The sequence below is a fragment of the Astatotilapia calliptera genome, chromosome 13, assembly GCF_964374335.1.
Source record: "Astatotilapia calliptera chromosome 13, fAstCal68.1, whole genome shotgun sequence".
In the NCBI taxonomy this organism is placed as follows: Eukaryota; Metazoa; Chordata; class Actinopteri; order Cichliformes; family Cichlidae; genus Astatotilapia; species Astatotilapia calliptera.
In genome coordinates, this window is record NC_137434.1 from 1,117,121 (window position 1) to 1,142,244 (window position 25,124).

General features: G+C 44.9%; 4 protein-coding genes across 8 annotated transcripts in view; 2 read left to right on the plus strand and 2 right to left on the minus strand.

Moving 5' to 3' along the window:
* piezo1 (piezo type mechanosensitive ion channel component 1 (Er blood group)) overlaps nt 1–11,693 on the minus strand; it is an 88,162-nt gene extending 76,469 nt beyond the window's left edge. For all 3 annotated transcript variants that reach the window (XM_026191121.2, XM_026191119.2, XM_026191118.2), the window contains exon 1: nt 11,209–11,693. In XM_026191121.2, coding sequence (XP_026046906.2) covers nt 11,209–11,272 — 64 coding nt within the window. In that variant the 5' untranslated portion in view covers nt 11,273–11,693. The remainder of the gene's footprint in view (nt 1–11,208) is intronic.
* The window catches only part of tk2 (thymidine kinase 2), a 300,481-nt gene that overhangs the window by 268,515 nt on the left and 6,842 nt on the right, over nt 1–25,124 (plus strand). The gene's annotated exons all lie outside the window — the stretch shown is intronic.
* Nucleotides 12,262–18,849, plus strand: cdt1 (chromatin licensing and DNA replication factor 1). Of its 2 annotated transcripts, none has more exons than XM_026189871.2 (9): nt 12,262–13,551; nt 14,116–14,402; nt 14,513–14,707; nt 14,902–15,047; nt 15,161–15,261; nt 15,371–15,559; nt 16,713–16,859; nt 16,991–17,192; nt 17,351–18,849. In XM_026189871.2, the coding sequence occupies exons 1-9, from the start codon at nt 13,186–13,188 to the stop codon at nt 17,515–17,517; spliced, it is 1,800 nt and encodes a 599-aa protein (XP_026045656.2). In that variant the 5' UTR covers nt 12,262–13,185; the 3' UTR covers nt 17,518–18,849. The 2 variants fall into 2 exon arrangements, with proteins under 2 accessions (XP_026045656.2, XP_080143815.1); XM_080287689.1 differs by having other exon boundaries at nt 15,371–15,523.
* aprt (adenine phosphoribosyltransferase) lies at nt 18,289–23,911 on the minus strand. Of its 2 annotated transcripts, XM_080287692.1 has the most exons (6): nt 23,771–23,825; nt 23,431–23,647; nt 21,839–21,942; nt 20,696–20,829; nt 19,916–19,994; nt 18,289–18,848 (listed from the first exon to the last, which is right to left on the minus strand). In XM_080287692.1, the coding sequence occupies exons 2-6, from the start codon at nt 23,517–23,519 to the stop codon at nt 18,709–18,711; spliced, it is 546 nt and encodes a 181-aa protein (XP_080143818.1). In that variant the 5' UTR covers nt 23,520–23,647; nt 23,771–23,825; the 3' UTR covers nt 18,289–18,708. The 2 variants fall into 2 exon arrangements, with proteins under 2 accessions (XP_080143818.1, XP_026045660.1); XM_026189875.2 differs by having other exon boundaries at nt 23,431–23,911.

Sequence of the window (25,124 nt, forward strand, 5' to 3'; positions counted from 1 at the left end):
TCACCTCAGATTAGAGCAGTCTTGACCACATGTGAACAGGAGGTTGACTATAGAAGAAGAAGTCACACAAAGTGGCTATTTCATTTTTGAGATAGAGCCTCTAGTGTTGGAGTTATGAACAGTGTGACAACTTACCCGTGTGACAACTTACCCCGCTCTCCCCTACACTTTTCATTTGACAAAAGATGTAAATTAGTTGTAATTTTCAAAAATAATTCTAATAATCAAATGTTGTTCCTTTAGATGTTACAAATTGCTTAACTAATGATGCTTTGAGAAGAAATATGTTGTTTACATCATGATTGCTTGTTACAGGCAGAGCATGGCCCATCAGTCTGTGCTCACTGTTGCTGTCTTACTGAGCTCCTTACTGTTAACCTTGATGACATATGACTGCTCTGCTAACTTCAGCAAATCATGTGATAACAGTTGCAATGATACCACAGTTGTTTCTTACATAGGAAAGAGCAGCTAACAGCCATGAATCACATAACTAAGGATGGATGACTTCAGATGAACTAGCTGCCTGCAGCAGCTCCCATTAACCATCAGCAGTTTTCAAATGCAGAGGGCTCACTGCACCAAAACCTTGAAGTTCACCTGATAGATGAGCTAACTACCAGTGACGCCGCAGCCATCATCATGAAGGCCCAGCAACACTTTCGCTCTCCTGGCCTCATCTACACTAAGTGCTGTAGGCGCAGAGCATTAAGCATCATAAAGGACTCGACCAACCCCCTGGTTCATGCTCAGAGTCTGGGAGCAGATACAGTAGCATTAGATCAAGGACAGCACACAGACGTCTTAACCAGAGTATGTGAGCTGCTCATAGGGACTGACTGTACTGTTTCCTTGCTACAGTACTTTTACCCATTTACCATTCATAATATTTATTTCATCTTATTGCATATTTTTAGTCCATTTATTAAACGCTCTTATTTATTGGTTTATTACTTAACAAAATGCACTACTGTGTGGTTGATGTGTTTTGTATGCAAAGCATGAAAATGACAAATAAAAGGAATCTGAATTTGAAGTCCATCTAAAGCAGGGCTGCCCAATCCCAGTCCTCGAGAGCTACTATCCTGCAGCTTTTAGATGCATCCCTACTCCAACACAGCTGAATCAAATGGTTTGATTACCTCTTCAGCATGCCATCATGTTTGGCAAAGGCCTGATAACAAGCTATTCATTTGATTCGGGTGTGTGGGAACAAGGATGCATCTAAAAGCTGCAGGACGGTAGCTCTCGAGGACCGGGATTGGGCAGCCCTGATCTAAGGCATGGGTGTCAAACAGACACCAACCTGCTAGAACTGGCCCAGCAAAGAATCCAGTGTGGCCCCTGGATTACTGTGGGAAGTGTAAAGGAGGGCATAAAGTTTTACAGCTAACACAGACATTCATGCTGCATCAAAATAATAGATAGAAAAACAATTAAATGACAGTAAAGTTGTCTCATTATCTACTATAGAAATTGTTTCTTCACAGTGTCCACAATGAAATAATAAATAAATAACATATTAGGATTGTATATTACTTGTGTAAAAAAATAATATTTTATAATTTTATAATATCTCATCGATTTAATGTGTAACTACATTTCCTTTCACTGACAGTTGGGGCAGTTTTAAATCAAAGTGGGTTGTAAGTGTGCCATGATTTGTGTGCCACGGCTTTCTCCAGGTGTGATGTGAGACAACAGGCCGGTTTTCAGAGCAGCCAAATAAAGATTCAGGTGCGTCACCAGCCCAAGATTTCGACAGAGTGATGGAGAAGCAGGCTGGAAAAACTGCAGTCCCTTATCATAGAGCCATGACTCTTTTTGGTTATGGTGCAGTGCAGCTGCTCCATTGTGGCACTATTGTGTGATGATTTCGCACAACAGTGCCAATCTTTCTCCTCGCTAAGATCACTTGTCACTTCTGGACTCTAATTTTTCAAACTGGTTCTCTTTGTATTCTGACAGCTTTCACTGGTTTTATTGGATTTACTGAATTTTACTGTGGAGTGACTGAAATCCTGCACTGACACCTTCAACTCTGCTGATGTCATCACTGCACTGACGCCTGGTTTCCTGACCTTTCCCAGTGGTCCACTACCTTCAGTCAAAGTTACCCCAGCTAACTCAAGGATGCTCAGCTCACTGACCTTAGAAGCCATCAGGCGCAGCTACATATCCATCTACATATGTCACTATGTTCACTATGCGATGTTCATTACCATCGCATGAAGGAATTGCTAAGCACACTCAACTATAACCAGCGAAAAACATCTTACTTAGCTGGTTTCATTAACAAGCACAATCCAAGGCTCTTGTTTGACACCATTAACAGACTTAGACTTACTCCTGATTCCTCCTCTTTGCTTACCACGTTTTCTGATACTGCTAAATTCCTTTGGTGACAAGTTCAAAGCTATCAGATCATAATTTGAGTCTGGATGATTTTACCCTCGTCGAGTGTCTCACCCAGTTCTGATTTCAATAACAGCTCTCATTGATATTGCCTCACACGTGCACTCTTCTTCCTGCCCGACTGACATCACCCCTCCATCTGCCCCAGCTTCTCTCCATCATATATATACACCTTTTGAAGGCGAACCATTTCTCACTCACCATCACTCCACAGTTTTCCCTTCTCCTCAGGTTAAGAGCCTTGGTGTCATCCTAGACAGTTCGCTTTCCTATAAATCTCACATCAGTAATCTCACCCGTTCTGCCTACTTCCATCTACGTAACATTAACAGATTGCTTCCTTCTCTTTCCACCCAGTCTACGTCCATTCTTGTACACAGTCTTGTTACCTCCCGTATTGACTACTGCAATTCTCTTCTGCATGGTCTCCCCCAAAAATCCCTCCATCAGCTTCAACTGGTTCAGAACTCTGCTGCTCGCATTCTCACCAGAACCCCTCCTACCAGCACATCACCTGTTCTTCAGGAACTTCACTGGCTCACAGTGAAATTCCGGATAATTTTCAGACTTCTTCTGCTCACCTTCAAGGCCATTCATAACCTCGCTCCTCCTTACCTTTCTGACCTGTTAACCACCACCTGTTCTGCCCGTTCACTTCGTTCTTCTTCTTCTATCCAGCTTGCTGTACCTTCCTTCCGCCTCACCACCGTGGGAAGCAGAGCTTACAGCTGCTCTGCTCCCAGGCTGTGGAATTCTCTGCCCCCTGAAATAAGAAACACTGGTTCTCTCCCAGTTTAAATCCCAACTCAAAGCTCATCTGTTCAAATCTGCATATTCGCTGTGAATCCACTGTTTGTTCATTTTATCTTGTGCTTTTGTTTTATTGTTCTTATTCTGCTGTTTGTTCATTTTATCTTGTGCTTTTATTTTATTGTTCTTATTCTGCTATTGTTTTACTAAGTGTTTTATCCTATTGTAAAGTGTCCTTGGGTGACTTGAAAGGCGCTCATAAATAAAATCTATTATTATTATTATTATATATCCAGTCCTTTCATCTGGATCCTTGCTGCTTTCACGTAGCAGAGGGAAATAATATCTTTGATAAATTTAATTTTTTTGTTTCAATTGAAAATGAAAACAAAAGCCCAACACAGAAACATCATAAATAATTACTAATGATACTCTCACTTAGATAAAGGTGAGTAATCCATTTTAGTCTCACTAAACAGAGCCGAGTTGACTGGAACTGTTCTCTAAAAGTTTTATCACACATCTAACATATACTTCAGAATTCATATTAGTCAGTTTAGGCACCCCTTGTTTGTGGATCTATACTTAGACCTCTTCTGTTTTCACTACATACGTTACCTCTGGGTCATGTATGAAACATGTTCAAATGCATCTCCGACCACTGCTATGCTGATAATATGTAGCTGTAGTTTTCTGCTAAGCCAACAACCCCAACACAATGCTTTTCTGCCATTAATAATTGGATGTCTTCAAACTTTGCTCGTGTAAATCCAGGTGAAACAGAGGTTCTTGTGTTCTGCGAGACTGAAGAAGTCAGCTGGATGGGTGACGAAACGTTTCTCCCACAAAACGCTACGTCCAGATGAACTGGATCAACGTTTGGAGATTTACTTACCTGGATGATTGAGCATGCATCAAGATATATCAAACATGTTCTCTTGCTTCATTTGATGTATTTTACTATACACGGTACAGAACAGAGAATGAAACACCTGCAAATGTGTATGAAATGGCTTTTGCCAGCCCATCTGATTTCCGTGCCACCCAAAGAAAATCTTTCTAGCTCCACCTCTGAGTGTGACACAACCACCACCATCTAATATCTTTGCACTGACAGGCGTTCACTACTGTTAGGTTTTGTATTGTTCATTGTCATTTATGCTTAGAAATATTTACTCATATATGCTTAGAAGTATATAATCATTTGTAGATTGAAAGAATGTCTCATCCTAGGAGGTCTGTAACAACTCTGTGTAGCATGAAGAGGGGAGTGCGTTCACTCCTCTACAGAGTGTTCTGGCATAGATCTGTATCTTTTCTTGTTGATATATGGCATAGCAAACACACGTATATCTGTTTAAGTATAAGAGCCTTTTGTTCAGATGGACCCGCTAGACTCTTCACAGGGTCACATCTTGACCTCACACACACACACACACACACACACACACACACACACACACACACACACACACACAGTATTCTTTGTTCACATGTATACCTATGTAAGATGTTATATGTTAATGAACCTATGCATATTCATGTAACCTCAATAAAAGAGCAGTGTTACGGGAGAACGGACGAGAGCAACTGGGGTCAAGCGAAGGAACGGCGTTTGTCCGGTTCTCTCCCGTGCACGAGAAACATGAAGAACTTTGCCTACTTCGTGTCTTGCTTGCTGTGTAATTATATTGTCTTCAACGTTCCAGCGGATGGGTTCAAGCTACAAACCTATCAACTACCAAAGCAACAAACACTGGAGCCAGTTCTTGAACGGCCTTCTACATCATCTGCTGGGGCATCTGAGGTCTCCCCTACACAGGCTAGAGCTAATTAAAGGAAGCTCCATACAGGTTCATAGACTGCAGTGGAGATGTGGAAATACTTTTATTTTTATTACATGAAAGAGTGCCACGGGAATATGATAGTCAAGTGCACACTGCATCAAGGACAGAACAACTGCAATATACTTGCTGACACAAGTTTGTCTTTCTGCAACCCTCTATTCACACAACTGAGGAAAACTAGAACAGAAGTGCAATTTAGAGAAGTCAAAAGGGAATCCTCTGTGTCAGCGGGAGACGTTCTTTTCTGCTGGGAGTGCCTCAGCGTGCCGGTCGGCATGTTTGATTTGGCCAAAGGGATTTGTATCTCCTCCCTGGATGAAACTAGGGGTCTTTCCACTTTTAGGCGAATGTGTAAACTGCTAAACTATCAGAGCTCTCTATATTAGTATTTAACTTAAAAATCCCTCATTGTGCTTCCAAGCCAGGGTTTCCTGCTTCTTGTTCAGTTGAACAATAACTGATGCGTCCTGTCATCAAACCTTAGCTAAGCACTGAACTCAAATACACAGGGCAGAACAACGGCAAACAACAATAAAAGGAAGTGCACAATATGTGCCAAGGACAAAATCCACAATCAAATACAAGAGTACCAAGAGCGACAGCTAGCTCGCTGACTAACAATGCCACATTTTGATTTTTAACTTTATGTCTCCGTTTGAGTCCATGCTGAGATTCAGTCTGGCAGATTATGTTATTGCTGCTCACCTCATACATGAGTGCACTTTTGCAAGCTCCAGGTTGCAGAAAGGCTCCCTTCATGTGAGGTCCTCAGAACTCTTAAACGTAGCTTTATGTATGATGACATGATTAGAGAGATGAAATAAAGACATGGTGATCACATTCTCTCCAGTTATAACAGAGGTTTGATCAAATGCTATTTATATTACAATCTGTTCTGTCAGTGAGATTCCTCTCCACTCTTTTTCAGATCTAAAAGGTAAAAACGCTTCTGCTGAGGAAAGAATCAAAGCGAGGAGCAACGGTGATAAAGGTCCAGCTCAGCTTTGTTGGAATGGAACATTCTCTTGTTGCATGTAGTAGAGTTCATCCTGAGCAACTTTCCTGTTTTTGTGGAAAGAAAAAAGGTGTGTGCACACACACACACACACACACGTATGCTCACTGGCCACTTCATTAGTTACATCTGACTAACACTGGGTAGGACTTCAGACTGCCAGAAATATTCCTCAGAGATTTTGGTCCACATTGATGTAACGCTGTCACAGCTGCTACATCCATGACATCGATGGATGAGGTGCTCTATTGCACTAAGATAAGGTGACTGTGAGGCCATCTGAGCACAGTGGTGTGAGATCCATTTTAATTTTGTGACATTGTGCATCATCCTGCTGGTTGCAGCTGTCAGAGGTTCTGCAATGATCTAGCACAGCGGTCTCCAACCTTTTTTGCGCCACGGACCGGTTTATGCCCGACAATATTTTCACGGACCGGCCTTTAAGGTGTCGCGGATAAATACAACAAAATAAAACTAGTACCGGTACCGAAAAAAATAAGATTTATTCATAACATACGTGAAAAGACCCAGGAAAACCGAGTAAACGATAAAAAGGATAACAAAATAACACTGAAAACCGATAAAAACCCTGAAAACCAGACATTTCACACCTGAGCCTCAACTCTCGCGGCCCGGTACCAAACGACTCACGGACCGGTACCGGCCCGAGGCCCGGGGGTTGGGGACCGCTGATCTAGAACACTGTGGTCAGAAATAGATAGACATGGTCAACAACATTCTTGGGTGGGCCGTGGGGTTTAAACGACAATCAGCTGATACTAAGGGGCACAAAGTGAGCCAGGAAAATATAAGAGACACATTTACAGCCACCTGAACCACTGCTACGACGCCGATGGATCCATTTATTGCCCAGTTTTGCTCAGCCCACAGCTGTTGCCATCCCGTTCAAGGTTCGATGTGTTCAGAGATGCTTTTGTACATATTTGGGTTGTAGCGAGCGGTGATTTGAATCACTGTTGTCTTCCTGAAGCAGTCTGACCTCCACTAACAACAAAGCCACTCACTGGATGTTTTCTTGTTTTGCAGACCAGTCTCTGTAAACTCTAGAAATGCTTGTGTGGGAAAATCCTATCAGGTCAGCAGATTCTGAAATGCTCAAATCAGCCCATCTGGCACTAACAATGACGCCACGTTCCAAGTCACACAAATGAACTTTCTTCCAAATTTTTATGCTCATGTTGAACTTGTGTTCAAAGTGTGTTAACAAGCAGCTCAACAGGTGTACCTAATGAAGTGGCTGGTGTGTGTCATTTATGGCCCAGTGCTCCTCTGCACCGTTTCCATGACAGTAAAAACAAATACACTGCATAACATAAATGTCTGTGATGATACATCAGCCGAAGGAATCGGAAGAGTTGAAGGTGAAAGCCTGGATTTGAAGCAAACACTTAAAGAACAGAAACAGTTTTGACTCGGGCCTGATGAAATCACTCAACAAGCTGCCAAAATGTTGAACTGACTGACCAAACACCAGAAACCACAGAAAGAATACCAGCTGATCAAAACTAACAAACAACAGAGCCGTTTTATTGGGTATAACAGACGCAAAACACTTAGTCTAGCTAGCAGAGGAGCAGACTCATTCAGCAGCCTGATGCTGAATTCTCTTATATTCTGTCATCTGTATATTCAGAGAAATAGCACAAAAACTTGTGTCAGGGTGAAAATACAGCAGTACTTATTGCCAAGTATTTCAAGCAGGTACACAGTGTGTAGGTCTGTAGCTGTGAGACTCAGCGGTGCTTTGCAGCCTATTCCTTATCAAAGGATGTTTCTGCCCAGTATACAGGTTGAGTGGCTCACAGCAAACTCAGACATATCAGTGTATGTCAGAGAGACAAAGTGCTTCAAGTGCAAAGAATGAACGTACTAAATCAGTCTGTGGGATTGCTTAAATGTGACTGTAGTGTGCGGCATGTTAAAGGCCTGTGAGAGCAGGAAAGCACTGGCTCTGCCCTGGTTCATATGTGTTTAAATGAGTTCTACAGCTATAGTCAGATATTCCATGAGTTAAGGCTCTGTTACAAACAGGCCAATCACAGCACTGAAGCAGACGCTGTCCCAACTCTGAACTCTCCAAACGTAGCTATCCTCTTTGCCTCCTGGCATCAACATGTAACAGTATACCTTTACCATTAAAACTAAGCACGTAGGAAAATCGGACTCCGAGTCAAGAGCAGGTTGTACAGTTTCCTTTTCTTAGAAATGACAGTGAGATGAGCTGCTGTTCAGTGTGCTGATGGTGGCGAAATTAAAGCACAAATAAATCCTTCTCTCTGACTCACTCCTACACACCGAGGATTTCTCACCGAGCCGTGAAGTCCTGTTAAACTGCACTACTGTGGAATGACTCTGACTCACTAGGCTACATCACACAGTTCTCTTGTAAACAGGCTCATTTTTGTTACTCAGATCAGGTCTGTGTCTGAAACAAACCCAGCCAGTGGTGCTGCGCTTTTTCCCCCTCTCATCTTTTTTAATTCAGATCTTTCACCGAAACCTAAAATAACACCTCGCTACTTATGTTCAACACGCTCGAGTGAAGTGTACTTGTGTAAACTTTAACTACATTATTCCACAGCCCTTATAAAGTTGTTGTTGTTGATACTTGATCCATCATTATATGTAAGGAATGGACTTTCTTACTGTCTCTGCAAAGAAACAGGTGGAAGGAATCTGTCAACTCTGGGTTGTGAGCATTGGAATACACTCCCAACAACAAGAAGCTCCTGTCTCATTGTTCCTTTGCCAGCTATCTATCAAAAATTAAGGTCCTCACAACAAATATTTGCTTTGAAGCTGTACTTCCATGTACGTTTGCATGTTTTTACAAATCACTGTCACTAACGTTCATAAAAAGTCAATGTACCACGAGTTTTGAAACAACTGATTACAAACAATATTCATAAAAGTGCTTTCTATCAAACATTCTCCCAAGGTCCAGTGTCTTACCCAAGGACACTTTGGCAGACTGGGATCAAACTACCAACCTTGGGATTAGCAGATGAGCTACAACCACCCTTAATATTTGAAATTTTAGTGTGAAGAGCGACACATGATCAGGATCACAAAGTGTTTGTTTGGATGAGGGTAATTCTCCAGGAAATGTTGATGCAATGTCCTCTTGGCTGTTATATCGTCGGGTTTCACTTCCTTTGTATCACAATGTGAACTGTTTAAAGACACAATGTTGCAAGTTGTAACAAGTTGCATCCTGTCTGAGACTGTTTCTGTTTCTCTCAGTCTCCCAACATTTCATAGCAACAGTAGTCATGCCCCACACAGTAAGACTGTTAACATTCCAGCTTATGACATCTGTCCTCTGAGATTGCCAGCTGGATTTAGGCTAAACATACACTTCCTGTTTTATCTGAGCAGAATATTAATTTTACTTGTTACAAACTCTGCTGAATGACACTCCTAACCTAAACCAGAGCAGATTGGGCATAAAAACATTTAAATAACATGGCTTTAGATTTGGAAAATCCCTAAATGGCAGAAAAGAGTCATTATTTTTGTAGGATCACTACATGGATTTGGGTGAAACAGAATAGATAGTGTAAATGATCCATAAACAGCAGTAGTTATTTTTAACTGAATATGTAACCATGGTAAAATGGTAAATGGCCTGTATTTATAAAGCGCCTTACTAGTCCCTAAGGACCCCAAAGCGCTTTACATATCCAGTCATCCACACATTCACACACTGGTGATGGCAGCTACATTGTAGCCACAACCACCCTGGGGTGCACTGACAGAGGCGAGGCTGCCGGACACTGGCGCCACCGGGCCCTCTGACCACCACCAGTAGGCAACGGGTGAAGTGTCTTGCCCAAGGACACAACGACCGAGACTGTCCAAGCTGGGGCTCGAACCGGCAACCTTCCGATTACAAGATGAACTCCCAACTCTTGAGCCACGATTGCCCCAACGATTGACCATGGCATTCAGAGGGCTCTGTGCAGGAATCAGCATTATTGGGTTTCCTAAGAAGAGGCTCTGTGATCACCAGAGTTTTCCATGATATTAGTACAGCTTCACACTGGGAACCTGATCAAACCAAGCCAACAGTTCAGACTTTGACTATATGCTCAAAATCACAACTTTGTTGTGATTCTTCTCAGAGGAATTTGTTAGAGAAGTGCAGTGTATCGCGTGCAGGAACCTGTGTGGGACTGCCTTTACAGAACAGCACCACTGATTCAAACCACAACTGAGAGAAGTTTGCGGTGAACATGCGAGCAAGAAGACAAACACGTGTCAGGACCCAGCCTTTTGCAGGTCTTTATGAAAGAGTAGCAGTAAAACACTGCGGTGGTAAAGGAGGAGAATGGCAGTATGAACTGTTTGCTGATGTGTTCAGCAACATTCAGGAGACCATTCTTCCAAAAGCTTTGGGACAGCTACACCCTTCATCTTTAAACAGCGTCTGCATGAACCGCTGAGCAATGGCACTGCTCCCAACAAAGCTGCCATACTACGAATGACCGTCACCAACATGTCATATTTACACAACTGTAAAGGAAAGTACCAGTGCAGTCGAGTCAGTGCAGGGTGTGTCAGCGGGCTGCTGGAGACCACAGCCACACACTGCTTTTAGCAAGGACCCACCACCCAACAAGCCACTGGATTGTTGTCTGTCCCACACACAGAGGGTCGTCTTCTCTCCTGCAGGCCCCAACTGAAAGGCATTTCATCATGTCCACTGTTAAACTGATGGCTGACTGAGAAACGGGGGCGCAAACAAGCTTTTCCACAGCCCAGACAGGATGGCAGCTTTAACACGCGCAATAGACACACTTACTTTCCGCTCACGCTCAGGAAAACCTGCAGTGCATGCAGCAGTTCGGTTACCTAATGTGAACTGGTGTTTTCCACATCAGCGCCTTGGAGAAAAGCTCGTGCTCGTGCACGCGCAGCAGTGACACTTTTGAGCCAAACTCCGGAGCAGAGAGCTGTGTGACACGCAGGGCTGAGAGTTTCTGTGAACACCTCTGAACTATAAACGCAGTGTGGAAATGTGTCGGCCTGTACGACTTCTGTCAAACTTGTGGAGAGTTTTGACTCCCTGGCGAACTCCCAGTGCGTCACGGAGCCGAGCCCGGACGAGCCGAGAGCCGCTGTGCTGGCATCAGTGCAGCTGCTTCTCTTTCAGCTTACCTGTTAAGAGGCCGGAGGGCAGCAGAAGGCAGTAGAAGAGCCAGACAACCACCTGAAGATCCATGGCAGAGCACGTCAACGCCGCGCACACGGCACGAAGGCTGGCTCGATGTCAGACGCACTCCATTTGGTCTAAGGTGGCCGATCGCTGTCCGGGCCGTTACTCCGTAACGTGAACACTCACACTGAAGCTCCGCTTCGCGCTGAGCCGAGGGAGGGGGTCTTCTGTAGGGATAGCTGGAGGCCGGGCTGAGGCGGCTCCGCGGCACATGGAAAAAGTGATTCACGGGCGGTCCGTGTGAGGGGCGTTCATACTGCAGCTGCTCACAGTCGCCTCCCTCTCTCGCAGTCTGACTGCGCGTTAAAGTTCGTGCAGAGCGCTCACAGCACTCAGTCCTTCTTCTAATGACCCTTTCACACTCTCCCGTGTCAGTCAGTACTTGGGGGTACCTGAGGCCGCTCCTCACGTCAAGTTTGGCAAAATTCGTATAATAACGCGGTCAGGTAGCGCCCCTCTGCGTACGCAGGGTGACGCAGCACCGGCGTGGAGAGGTCACCGCGTTGATCCTGATGTGATGACTTAGAAAAACGATATTAATTGAAATAAACTCGTGGCGCTCAGCAGCCACTCCTGACTGCAAAGCAGTGAAATTACGACTTGTTCTCTCCAGATGTTTCCACATTACAGAACTCCAGATATCAGCTGATTTTTCACAGGTTTCAGTTACAAAGTCAACAAAAGTTTGGATTTGATAAATCTGTGGCTCAGTGTCCGCATTGAGCCACAGCCACAGATTTATCTTCCAGCTTCCGGCTGCAAATCACAGAAGAGATCAATGGCGCACAGTCCACTCAGTCATCCTGTGGCTGAGTGGCTGCTGTGGACCATTCAAAGCTCACTGCTCATCAGCGTGCTAAACCTTGGGGGGTCTCTCTGTCTAAATAAATAAATAAATCTGACCCCCCTAACCCCCCTGGAAATTACGCCCCTGTCGACACACAGTGACGTGGTTGTGATCTAGTGTTATTCTGCTCCCCCCCCCCCCCCCCAAAAAAAACTAAAAAAACAACAACAACTTTATTAAGCAACAGTATACAGAGAATGTATTTGAACATAATTAACACATGCCAGGGGGTGCATATAAAAAGTTACATAGCCTACATTCAAATAATTTGTAATTAGTACAAATAGTAATTGTTTTTATAGCCTTTTTATTAAGTGATCCACTAAGCAGTTATCAGTATAGCTGTGTTTAAAATGAGGCTTTTGGCTACTGTATTTGCATTTCTGGAAATAACATTTAGCTAAGATAGCTAACAGATTTATTACAAAGTATACATCTTCCGTTTTGCCTTTGAAAGAAACAAATACAACATTTTCCCATTTCAAAGTAAAGACAAAATGTTCTAGCACGTGACCCAGAAGTCTCAGGATAGCTTTCACATTCATGTCCCTTTTGAACTTTGTCATGATTAACTGCATACTATTTAGCACGAATATTCTCATTACCTTTACTGTGGTTTGTTAGACAGATTCTCCCTTTGTGTGAACCCACAAGGTTGGGTGGACCGGTGTTATTTGTGTGTGTCACTGAAACACGCAGCAAACTATCGGGAAGGTGGCGTGATTTGAACGTGATCACCTGCTGTAACCATGGTGATTAGACAGGTAAAGTTACACTTTCACAAACAGACACTGGACATGTTGATCCACAGCACCGCTCAAAGCCCGTGTTTAGCGTGTGGAAAACTTTTACACAGAAGAAGAACACGCCCGCCCACGGTCTGCTCCAGTCCTGGTTTACCCTCCGACCAAGAGGACCGGGGGAGGCGTGGCTTTATTCATTTCGCGCGAACATTTGTTTCTTCTTCCTGTGCAGTGTGCGCACTTCCGGAGAACGTTTGCAGACGGCGTCTGTGTGCTGGGGCTCTGCTCGTCCTCGTTTTGTTTTCGTGTTCGCTTGTGAGGCCAGCGGCATGTCTCAGGCTCGGGTTACCGACTTCTACTCCCGGACGAAGAAAGCCACTGGCGGCCCAACGAAGCCGACAGAGCCACGCAGCGCCTTCTCGTGTTCGTCGACAGTTCATGAAGAGTTTCTCCGTGTAATCGACGAGGCCGCAGGGCTGAACCATGGCGCGGAGCAACCCCTCTCCAGTCCCCGCACCCCCAAGCGGGGCTCGGCTGACCTCGGAGCGACCGTGTCCGCCGCAGCCGTCGAGCACAGCACCGCCAAGAAGAGGCGGCAGGCGGATCTCGGAGCACCGGCAGCCGCTGCAGGAGCAGAGAGGCCGGCGAGGCGGTCTGCCAGGAAGAAACTGGAGCTGCCCGCAGACACGGCACAGGTAACAGACGTGTGCATGTACACACAGACCCACAGGCTTTGTCCTGCCTTCACTCTGTAGTTGCAGGCTTTGTGTACTCTTCGTCATGCTCAGATCTTTGTAGTGTCTGGATATTTGCTCCTCTGGACTGATCTGGCTTTAAATCGGCATTCTGAATCTCACGAGGTTTCTCAGCTGAATAAATGAGATGTTTCTATGCCTTTTCTCAGAGACTGAACTTGTGATTTAATATCATTCCTGAGAGGGTTCAGTCTCAGCAGTTTGAATAAGTCGATCGGTCTTCATACTGGAACAATGAGAGCAGCCTGATCATATCTGAAACACGCCTCTCTTTAACAAAGGTTGCTGTGTGTGAGAGAGAAACACTCATGATGGCTAATCAGCATGTGGGGAGCAGGGCTGCACACATGACCTCTGGTGTGTTTTGGTCGCAGCTGAGAGTAGGGCTGCTCGATTATGGCAAAAATGATAATCACCATTATTTTCACTGAAAGCCCAGATCGTGGTTAAAATTCGATTAACTGAGCAGCCCTAGCTGAGAGCACCTTTTTCCATTTCTGGCAGGTCCTGGGTAAAGAGGACATCGCTGCTCTCAAGTCACGCCTTCTGAGGATTAAGAAGCGTGTAGATGAGATCCCTGCCACTGCGTCCTCAGCTACACCCTCTCCATCTTTAGTGCCTGACAGTAGCTCCCCTGCTGTTCCTGAAACCATCATTTCGGCCTCTGCTGAAGCTAAGACCCTGAAGCTCTCTGTAGCTCGGGCCAAAGAGCTTGCAGCTAAAGCTCAGAAGAGGAAGGAAGCAAAAGCAGCAGCGGAGCATGAGCTGACTGAGACCCGTGCTCAGGACAGGTGAGCACTTGCACATGTGCACAGAGCTAAGTGAGAGTAAGCTGCATTTCCCCAAAGATGAGCTTTTGTTTAGTCCATGTTAAAGTGAATGTCCTCCCTTGTGTGTCCAGCACCGAGCAGCCAGCGTATCAGCGGTACCACACTCTTGCTCAAGATGCCCCCCCAGGCCTCTCGCTCCCCTACCATTACAAGGTGCTGGCTGAAATATTCAGAAGCATGGACACTGTGGTCGCCATGTTGTACAACCGCTGCGAGACCGCGACCTTCACCAAGATCAAACGGGGAGTTCAGGACATGATGCACAAGTAAGTGTTCGGTTAGTCGGATGAGTTCGTGAGACAAAAGCTGAGAATGTGTGGGAAAGTGGAATGTGTCAGCAGTCCTGTTGTTTGTGCTAGAAAGGTTCCAGCTGTCAGCAGCTTCGTGTGTTTTTAAGCTAAGACTCGCTGGACCTGTGGCTCGCTGCTAAAGATAATAACTGACTTCTTTCCTCTTTGAGGCGCTTTGAAGAGAGCCACGTGGGTCAGATAAAGACGGTGTTTCCTGAGGCCTACACGTTCCGGCAGGAGAAACACATCCAAGCTTTCAACAGCAGCATTAAGAAGGGAAGCTACCAGCTGACCGTGGACCCCATCATCGTCTCCGGTTAGAGCGCACGTCACCTTCAGCTCAGCCAACCCTTTTCTCCAAATACCATATTTGTAAACTGTCCCTCAGTACATGGCTTTGATTTGGGTTTTTGGGGTTGTTCTCCTCAGAAAATGGCGAGGCTCGACCTGTGCTGTCAGCCTCTCGTCTCCTGGAGAGAAGACGTGTGTTCCATAACAGCCTGCTTTCCATTGTCAAACAGCACCACAAGGTCAGCTGCTCTAGTTTGGGTTCACTCATTTTTTTAATAAGTCACACAGCAGTTACTTTTTTGTTGTCGTCTCAAACTTTTGCCTAAATCTCCTTTTTTTCCCCTGCAGGTTTTCCTGTCCTCGTTGGATCCCCCAGTGTTGGTTCCAGAAGACAAACTGACCCGCTGGCATCCTCGCTTTAATGTGGACTCTGTGCCAGCCGTCCATACGAGCGCACTGCCTCAGACTCCTCGCCCGGAGAAACTGGCCACAGCTCAGGAGGTGCTCGACAAGGCCCGCTCACTCATCACACCTAAGGTGCTGCAGCAGTGTCGCCGCTCTCACGCTTCTGCGTAAACGATGAGCTTACTGTAGTCTGAGATTAATATCTGTTAGGTGTTAGCACTCTGAATTTCAGGTGTTGTTTACACACATTTGTGGCGTTGTCTCAAAAGATTGAAGGTCACATGGGCAGTAATCACTCCAGGCTGTCAGTTCAACACTTGACCTCAATCACAAACAGCTGTGTCATACCCACACTCTGTAGCACTTTCCCCTCTCAGTTAATCACGTAGCCCCTCCTGAGTCTGCCACCAGACCAGCGTCGCGTGTTTTGTGTTGTTACTTGTAAACTCACATCACCTCCTACTGTTCATGAGGGTGAAGGACAGAAGGAACAAGTTTAATCAAAGCCGTCTGCGTGAACATGGTGACTGACAGCTTACCGCCATCGATCCCTTTGGAGAGATGCAGCTCCTAATTCAGCATTTTTCTCAGTTGTATGTTCAGTTCCAGGAAACTGGTGAGCACTACTTAGTAACAGTGGGTGTAGTCACAAGAACGTCTTACTGTTAAGAGGCTGAGTCGTTTTGACCAGCACGTGTGCTCCATCCAACATGTAGGACTGCTTTCGTTGGGTGACGGGGACTAGAGAGAGAGCGTAGTTGGATATTTGGAAATCCAAAATCATATTCTTGTATATTTGTGCCCCATCATATCTTAATGATGTCAGTCTGCCCCAGGGCAGCTGTGGCTACAACTGCAGCTGCCTCCACCAGTGTGTGAATGTGAGAGTGAATGAATAGTGGCATTGTAAAGCGCTTTATAAAATGCAATCATTATTGTAGTACCATATCACCCTATCAGAGCACTTCGCTCTCGCTCTGCAGGCCTACTTGTTGTTCCTAGAGTATTTAAAAGTAGAATGGGAGGCAGAGCCTTCAGTTTTCAGGCCCCTCTTCTGTGGAACCAGCTTCCAGTTTGGATTCAGGAGACAGACACTATCTCTACTTTTAAGATTCAAGCTTTCCTTTTTGCTGAAGTTAGGGCTGGACCGGTGACCCTGAATCCTCCCTTAGTTATGCTGCAACAGGTGTAGGCTGCCGGGGATTGTCATGATGCTCTTTAACGGAACTTTATATTAGTATAATTACTGTAACGCTAAATGTGTTGGCTTTTTGTGTGTGTTCAGATGGAGAAGGCTCTGATTGGGCTGGCTCTGAAGACAGAAGACAAAGCTGCTCACAAAGAGCCAACATCCCAGGAGAACCCCACAGTCCCCCAAACATCAGCTGTCCCAAATGCCCTGAAAGGGGTGTCCCAGTCTCTGCTGGACCGGGTAGGTAGACCGGGCACACAGTTCTTCAGGGGGGTCGACCACAGTGCTGTTGGAGCTTCTTTAAGATGTGATTTTTGTCTCTAACAGCTGCTAAAAACACATCTTTATAGTTTACTTTGCTTTCTCCTCAGATTCGGGCAAAGGAGGCACAGAAGCTCCAGGCAGTCATGACTCGTAACAGCAAGCAGGAGGAGCGCCTGTTAATGATGTCACGCCTTGGGGAGCTGGCACGGATTCTCCGCAGTGTGTTTGTTGCAGAGAAGAAACCGGCTTTAACGATGGAGGTGGCGTGTAACCGGATGGTGGCAAGCTACAGATCTTCTCTGAGCACAGGTTGGTTCACGAAACAAGAACAATGTGGTGCTTGTGCTGAGATCTCCCTCCACACAGGGTTTCTGTTTGTAACTGTTAGAAATGTAGCAGAAAACTGAACCAGGTAGAGCCGTATTCACTAGGTAGAAGCTGACCGGCTGATCCTTTGTAATCAACAGGTGAAATGGAGAAACACATCCATCTGCTGGCAGAAGTGGCTGGTGATTGGCTGACTCTTCACACAGTGAGGAAGGACTTGTACCTGAAGCTGAATAAGAACATGGAGCTCAGCACTGTGACGGACACGGTGAACAGCAGACTCCGAGAGGAGGAGACTCTGATCTGAGGCCTGGTGGCCTTTAACGTGACCGCCTCGCAGTATTTTTAGCACGTTTCAGTGGTTGTCCGCAGGTTTTGGCACGTTCGTCTGGTTTGGATAATACATGGATGGAGTTGAAGGAGTCCTCCTGACATGCTTGTGCTGAGTTGTTCGAAACACTGATCCAGTTTTGTTTTTTCCTTCTATCCAAAGTGTAACACGGATGTACTGACTTTGTTATTAGGAACACTTTTCTATGCAGTAAACTCATTTTGTATTTTAGATTCAGAGTCACTGTTTGATGATAATGTTCAAGAAACACAGTGAAGAGCTGCACCCAGCTTTGTGCTGTCACGAATGGTGGATTGGTCATGAGGGGATCTTAAACAGCTCAGCAGGGTGCTGTGGGTGTTTGATGTTCTCATTACTGATGCAGAAAACGGGTCCATTCGAACAGCTGCAGGCTGATGTAACTCATCAGTAAAGGTAATGATTGACTTTGCTGTGACCAAACCGGAGTTTCAGCTCGTGTTCGGCTCGTTCTGGTTTGATGTGTAAGCAGACCTGCTTCATGACAGCTGCTGTGCTCTACAACTACACTCACCCTCGAGCAAAGCACAGCTGGCTGCAGCTGGAAGACTTGCACACAAAGACAATTTAAGCTGCACACTTGATTCTAAACCAGTCTTAAGCTTGTCTCACGGCTTTAAATGTTCCAGCATAGACCGTGATGATCATTTAGTCATCAGTGATAACCAGTGTTTGTTTTTAGATGTTACATGATTGGACTGACACAGATGTGTTGTACACTTTATTGCAAAGTTACACCCAGTAAAGCTGGTTTTGGTCATTTCCAGTGGAACGTTTCTTTTTTCAGTCATTACATTGATGGAGGCTGCTGCGTGTTCATGTGCTGCATCTCTTGTATTCTTAGTCATTTCAGTCTCATCTGCACTCCCTGTTATTTCCATCACAGTTGTTCATGTTTCGTGACTAGCAGCTGCCTTCCAGTGGCAGAGTCGTCACGCCTGAACATGAACCCAGACAGGGTCAAACTCACCCTGCCTTCTGAGCCGAGGCAAAGTAAACTTGGATGCTGCTCAGACACTGGACGTACTGTACTTCCAGTAACATCCCATTAAAATAACGGGGCGCAGCTACACCCTGTAAACAAAATTACTGTAAAATTAAGAGATTTCTTGTCTGGGTCGAGTGTCCTCAGTACTGAAGCAGGGAGAAGACTCTGTGTGGTTTGAGTTTGTCGATGCCGTTTAGCTCTTTGAGCTCGATGACCACCATGCAGCCCAGAACCTCAGCCTGCTGTTTCCTCATCAGCTCGGCGGCAGCATGCAGCGTCCCTGCAATACACACATGTCAAAGTCTTAAAGGCAGACTTCCTAAGAGAAATCAGTCCAAAGAAAGTCACGCATCCCACCGATACTCCTAACAGCCCAATCCGCTTTATTTCCCTCTACACCGAGTTTTTATTGAAGTAGGGGGACCCAAGACGACAGTGCAAAGCAGGATTTGGGCTTGTCAGGTAACTTTTCTTTCAGTCTTCCAGAAAACAGGGAGAGCTCTCAGACCTCATTACCTCGGCGTTCTGTGATATGGATCAATAAAAAAACATATTTAATGGATCAATATGACCCAAAACAGCAACTGTTAGTACTTCTGGACCGATGTATGAAACTTTCATGCAGAGTAAGCCTGTGTTTGAATTACAGCCCTGCTGCTGCAGCTGAAAGAAAGCTTAAAGGTGTCTCGCGCACAACAACATTCGCTTCAAGCTGAGCTGAAAGCCTGGGTTGACTTTAGCCTAACTTATGGTCCCGTTCACGTTATGCGTCTCAGAGGGGTTTCACAGACAGACCTCCAAAATGTAACTGCCCCTCGCTGGACGTGCACGACTCTATGGGCCAAAACAGGGGAGGAGGCAACAGCCGAGTTCACCAGGAGAAGAGTGAAGGAAAATCATCACAGATTAAACAAAGTATGAAAAGTGAAGACGAGTAGTGCGCATCACTGCCCAGACAGAACGATGCTGTTCTAGTCAAACTTTTCCTTCATCACTGCCATGTCAAGACAGGAAAGCTGCCATTAATTAAAAAAGTCAAACCAGAGTCACAACATGAGACTGGGGGAAAAAAGATTCTAGTAATATTAATGCTGTGTGTCAGCCGCGAGCGAGCTGTGCAGCTTCTTTCATAAACCATAAGAAACGACCGCTACGCATCAGAGCTGCCGTCTGTCATGAAGGTTGTTTCTGTGAACGCTGAATCCCCCCGTGGCATCCATAATGTTACACGGATTATCTAATGTTGAAGTAAAAGCAGAAGTGCCAGTAAGGGGAAATATTCAGCAACATAACTTGTATTCATGTCTCAGTCGGACTGAATCACATCTAAACTGGGCAATTTCTCACCTCCAGTAGCCAGGAGGTCATCGACGAGCAGGACCCTTTGTCCTGGCGCCACAGCATCCTCCTGGATCTCTGCTTCTGCCTGGGGGAACAGAGTAAATACCATTTTTAATGAGATCTGAATGTGGTCAAGCTCAACGATGCAACAGAGACTAAACTTCTTATCTCAAGTAACAGTGAAAGGAGAAACGGAGTTTCTTGTAAACCTCGACTCATATCTGCATCATGATAGCTAGCAGTGGGTTTTCTGTCTCTGAATCTCTGAGCTGCTGTGCAGACACGTCACTGAAACAAAAACACGAATATGACAGCAAGCTGCAGTGCACGTATTTGTGATTAGCACTACAGGACCTAAAGGATGCACTTCAACAGGTGAAAACAAGCTGACATTGTCTTAGTATACTGTTTGTTTGTTATGTAACAAACACCACAAACCCTCCCATCCTGGGTTTGTGGTGCTGGATCCTTCCTATAGGACGCAGCGCTTACAGCAGGCCAGTAAGGCTGAAGGTGTGTCTAAGATATTGCTGCCTTGTCTGCAGAATAGGATCATAGTGTCTACATTTCCATAAGTGTCTCTGTATACGGCTTGTGGAAGGGATGCGTTCAACTGCCCCATGGAAAAGAGGAGTGGGGATGAAAAAGTCGAGCAGTGAAATGTCCAAAAGTACATATTTCCTCCACTTTTATGAGGATTGTCCTTAGTACCTCATCTCTAACAGTTTCATCCTGCCCGCCCTCCAAACACACAAACCTTTCAGAGTGTGTCCTTGTGTTCTTTACCTTGCCATACTCCAGATCATAAGAGACAGAAACAGTGGCTCCGGGCAGTTTGCCTTTCTTTCTGACCAGGACGAAGCCAACACCTAGCCTCTGGGCGAGCAGAGGCCCAAACAGGAAACCACGAGCATCTAAACCTGCCACACACAAACAGCAATAATGAGGTGGGAGGAGCAACATTTACATTAAAAGGACACAATAACATCAAACCTGCCCGAACCAAACCAGAGACGTTATCAGATGATGACTGTGATTGAATGATTAGAATTCTATAGAAACAGCAGTAAACTGCAACACTGTTGCAGATAAGATTATTTAATCCTCTGTGAGTGATTGTGTGTCTGAGCGTGCTCAGGGTTGCTGTTTGCTACTAAAGTGACGGCTGCACATTTAAACTGGATGCATGGAAGCAGTAAAGCTCACGGTCCCACAGCCTGATAAAGGAGTTCAGTGTGTAACAGATATTCTTGTACTCTAGCAGCTGCACTTCGAACAGACTAAAAGAGACTCGGCAGCAGCTTAAGGATCAAACACATCACAAATAATCCTGTGATAATGCAAGTTTGTGATGGTTTGATTACAGCACTGCTTAACTCACACATGTTGCACAATAAAGAGTCAATGTAAATATTGTCTTTCCAGGCAATTTTAAACCTAAACTGAACACAGCCAACTTCAGCATGAGTTACCATGGTAACTTAACCAGATAAAAAGAGAGCCACTTTCATTTATTCACCGTGTGCTGTTGACTGTTACACGGACCTGACTGGCTTAAGAACATAAATAAGCTAAGGAAGCAAGCAGGTACAGGCCGGCTTCCTGCCAGTCTCAACTCTTTCACTTTGAGCAGCTGTTGCTGAGGAGCTGGGTCCAGGGCGGCCTCATGTTTGACGTTGTAAGACAGCTTACACTAAGAACAAGTGATGGAAAAATATTGAACAGAAGTATCTGATGGAGTGTACATGCTTTACCACTATACTCACAGGAGTTAACACACAATATCTCACACAGCTGCACAAATAAAGTGGACTTTCCGAACACCAAGCATGCGATACAGCTGGCTGAGAGGATGTTTAAGGTGTGTTAAAAGACGCCTTTAAAAGGTGGAGCACAGCAGTTTCAGAGCTCTGCTTTTGTTTTTCTTACCTACAATCAGATCCACGTGCTGGTACATGTTCCTCACATGTTCTTCAAACAGGTCAATTACTGCTTTAAGGGCAGCTGCATCCTTGAGGATGGGACAAATATCTCTGCAAGATTCAGACACAACAGTTTGTAGCATTTACAGCCTGGCAGATACAGGCCTTTTAAGACTCATGCTATTGTTTGGTGGCTTAAAAGTCAGATATAACTGCTGATCTTTTTCTGAGGGAAGCCACCCTCTGATAGACAAACAATGCAACATGAGCACAGGAGGAACACCCTGAAACCATGCTGAAGGGTTTTCTCCTGTGTCTCCATTTATCAGCTGTTATAAATCCCAATACTGATATATCAGCAAATTCCTATGATCAGCTGATACTGGGAGTAGCTGTGGCTCAGCAGGAATAGTGGTTCGTCTACTTACTGGGGGGATTGGACCTCCAGGTAAAGAGTCAGGCTTAAATAGTAACCAGTCCTTTTGGATACACATCAGAATTATAACATACATTTCCACAGAGAGATTTCATTTCCTAGAGATGCAAAGTGTTGATTTCTGATCTATATTTGACATTGGAGTGACAAAACCCAGCCTTTGACTTGTAGGTGGCATAGTTATAATGCACAGTACTAACTGAACAAATACTGCATGTTATTTGAACTGAACCAGCCTGTAGCTGGATGTTGTAGTGTCACTGGGCTCTGTGTTGGGCGGACTACTTTTTACATGCTACCTCTAGGGAGTACTATTAGAAAACACTGTATGCATTTTCACTGCTGGAAGGCTAACACCCGATTATATTACTGTAACAGATCAACTGTTTCTGTGTCTGCAACATTCAGAGCTGAGTGGCAATTTTCATGCACAGTCATCAAAGTGTTGCAAGAAAATATTGCCACGGTCAAAAACTACTAACAGCCTGAAGGTTAAACGTTGTTTCATATTCATTTGCGTGATGTATTCCTTATTAAACAGCTCATCGTCATGTTCAAAGGCCTCTGAAGTTAACCTCTGAGCAGTTCTCTGACTACAGTGAAGGCTTTCAGTGCTTTGAGCCATTGCGGCATCCTGACAGCAAGATTTCAAAGGGATTTTATTTTGAAATACACACTGATATTGACCTCATGCTCAGCGGGTCACGGAGGCCGTTCACTGTCTGAAGCTCAGGCTGTGGAAACAATCGTAGGTCATAGATGAGCTGGTACCGATGACAGACTACATGAGCCGCTGCTTTAACTTGAAGAGCCCCGCCCTCCTTCTGCACTGCACTGCACTGCACTGCACGACACACACACACACACACACACACACACACACACACACACACACACACACACACACACACACACACACACACACACACACACACACACACACACACACACACACACACACACACACACACACACACACACACACACTATTCGGCTCTTCCTAAGTGCTCACTGTGGGGGCAAAGTGTGCTTCCTGGTAGCAGGGGTCTGACACGTGCCCTTGCACCTGGTTACAGCTCTCAGAGACCCGTTTCTATTCGCGGTAGACCAGCGAAGAGACCTTACGTTTGCTGGGCCGTTCAAACAAGAACGCAGTGTCTTACCTGAACAGGATCCCTTTCTTGGGAAAGTCTGGGAAAGCGCGGACGTGTCTCTGGACCAGCTGCAGCTTTGCCTCCCAGCCTGCGGCCATGCTGAACGCTACTTCTTCTTCTTCTCCTCCTCCTACGGTGTGCAAACACTCCTTTGTCGCCCTCTTGTGCGGACGGGGATGCACAGTACAGCAGTGCAATTCATCCTGATCGGTGATTGGTCGAAAGTCTAGAGCGAAAGAACAGGCTTGTGATTGGTGAAAAATGTGCAACGAAGAAGCCTTCTTTTATTCACTCAGTTTGTTGTCTGATTTTTCTTTGTCAGGTGATGTTTCCAGCTCCTTTATCCCACCTGACGCCTGGACTGCTGTCTGTGGTCTTCAGAATCAGAATCAGAATACTTTATTGATCCCTGGGGGAAATTATTTTTTGTTACAGTGCTCCATTTTAAACCAACATTAAGACAAGACAGACAATACGCTAACTAAGAATAGTACACTATATACATATATATACATACATACATACATAAGTCAGTCAGCATGATCACAATGAGTTATTTATGTATTCTGACTGGTTTACAATGACAGGACAGTAAGCATTATCAGTGTGTATTCCAATAAAAGCATCTAGTTTTTACTCCAACATCGATGAGGATTTTCTTTTGGCTCTTTTGAACCAACAGGTTGGAAAGTCTCCTGAAATTAAGCGCAATTGAAAATCAATTCCTTTCTTTTCTTCTGTGATTATCATGTGCAAAGACTAGCCATAAGAGGAGTCTTTTAGGTTCTCCTGATGAGACAATGTAACTGTTTTACTTTTGTACTGGTAAAAACTGAAGGATTATTCATGACACTGTCATTTACAGACAGACATGTTAGAGTTCACTTGCCAAAGGTAAAAGAGTTGTAAAATCATTACAAACTTGCTATGAGAGATTATGTTTGTCCTGTGACAAATAGACTGAATAGTTGATTATGAAAATGGCGTGATCATACACCATGGCCTTCACAGTCAACCAAGACTATCTGACTCCCATAACAGATAATAGCTCTGTTAGTGTTTCCTAATCAATTCCAGGAAACGCTGAAGTTGTTGCGGAGGCATGTGTTGTACAAATACTTCCAAAACTTGTCTTTGCCTGCATGTACACATTGCTTCGTTGGTTCAGGTCTGTTATGTGTTTCTAGACCTATTGGCAGAGAATAACTTAATAATAAAAAAATACAAAACACATGTCTAAGGCAGATTAAAGCCCAACTTAGGCATTCATTAAGTAAATCCACAACTCACTGTTACTGTAACACAGGACACTTTATTAAAGGTGATGAATACAGGAAAACAGCACTGCAGGAGAGTCAATCAGTGAACTGAACTACAAAAAGTCAAAAGTGCCCATCCGGTAGGCTGGAATCATACATGTTTAAAGAAAGTTTACAACGAGCGAGATGTACTGACAATAGCCAAACACGGGTAAATGTGTAGTAAATGGCAGTGCGGTAAATCTGCCTAGTATGGCATTAAATACGCTTACTACTTCATATATCTCAGATCGTTTGTAACGAGCCACGGAAAGCAGGTGTAGCCACTGAAAAGACTAGAAATGGGCGGCTAGCGCGCGGCTAACATTTACCACAAAGCAAAAGGGTTAAACGCGCTATTCAGCGTCGTTTCCGCTAAATCCAGACTCTGTAACTTGACGTAGA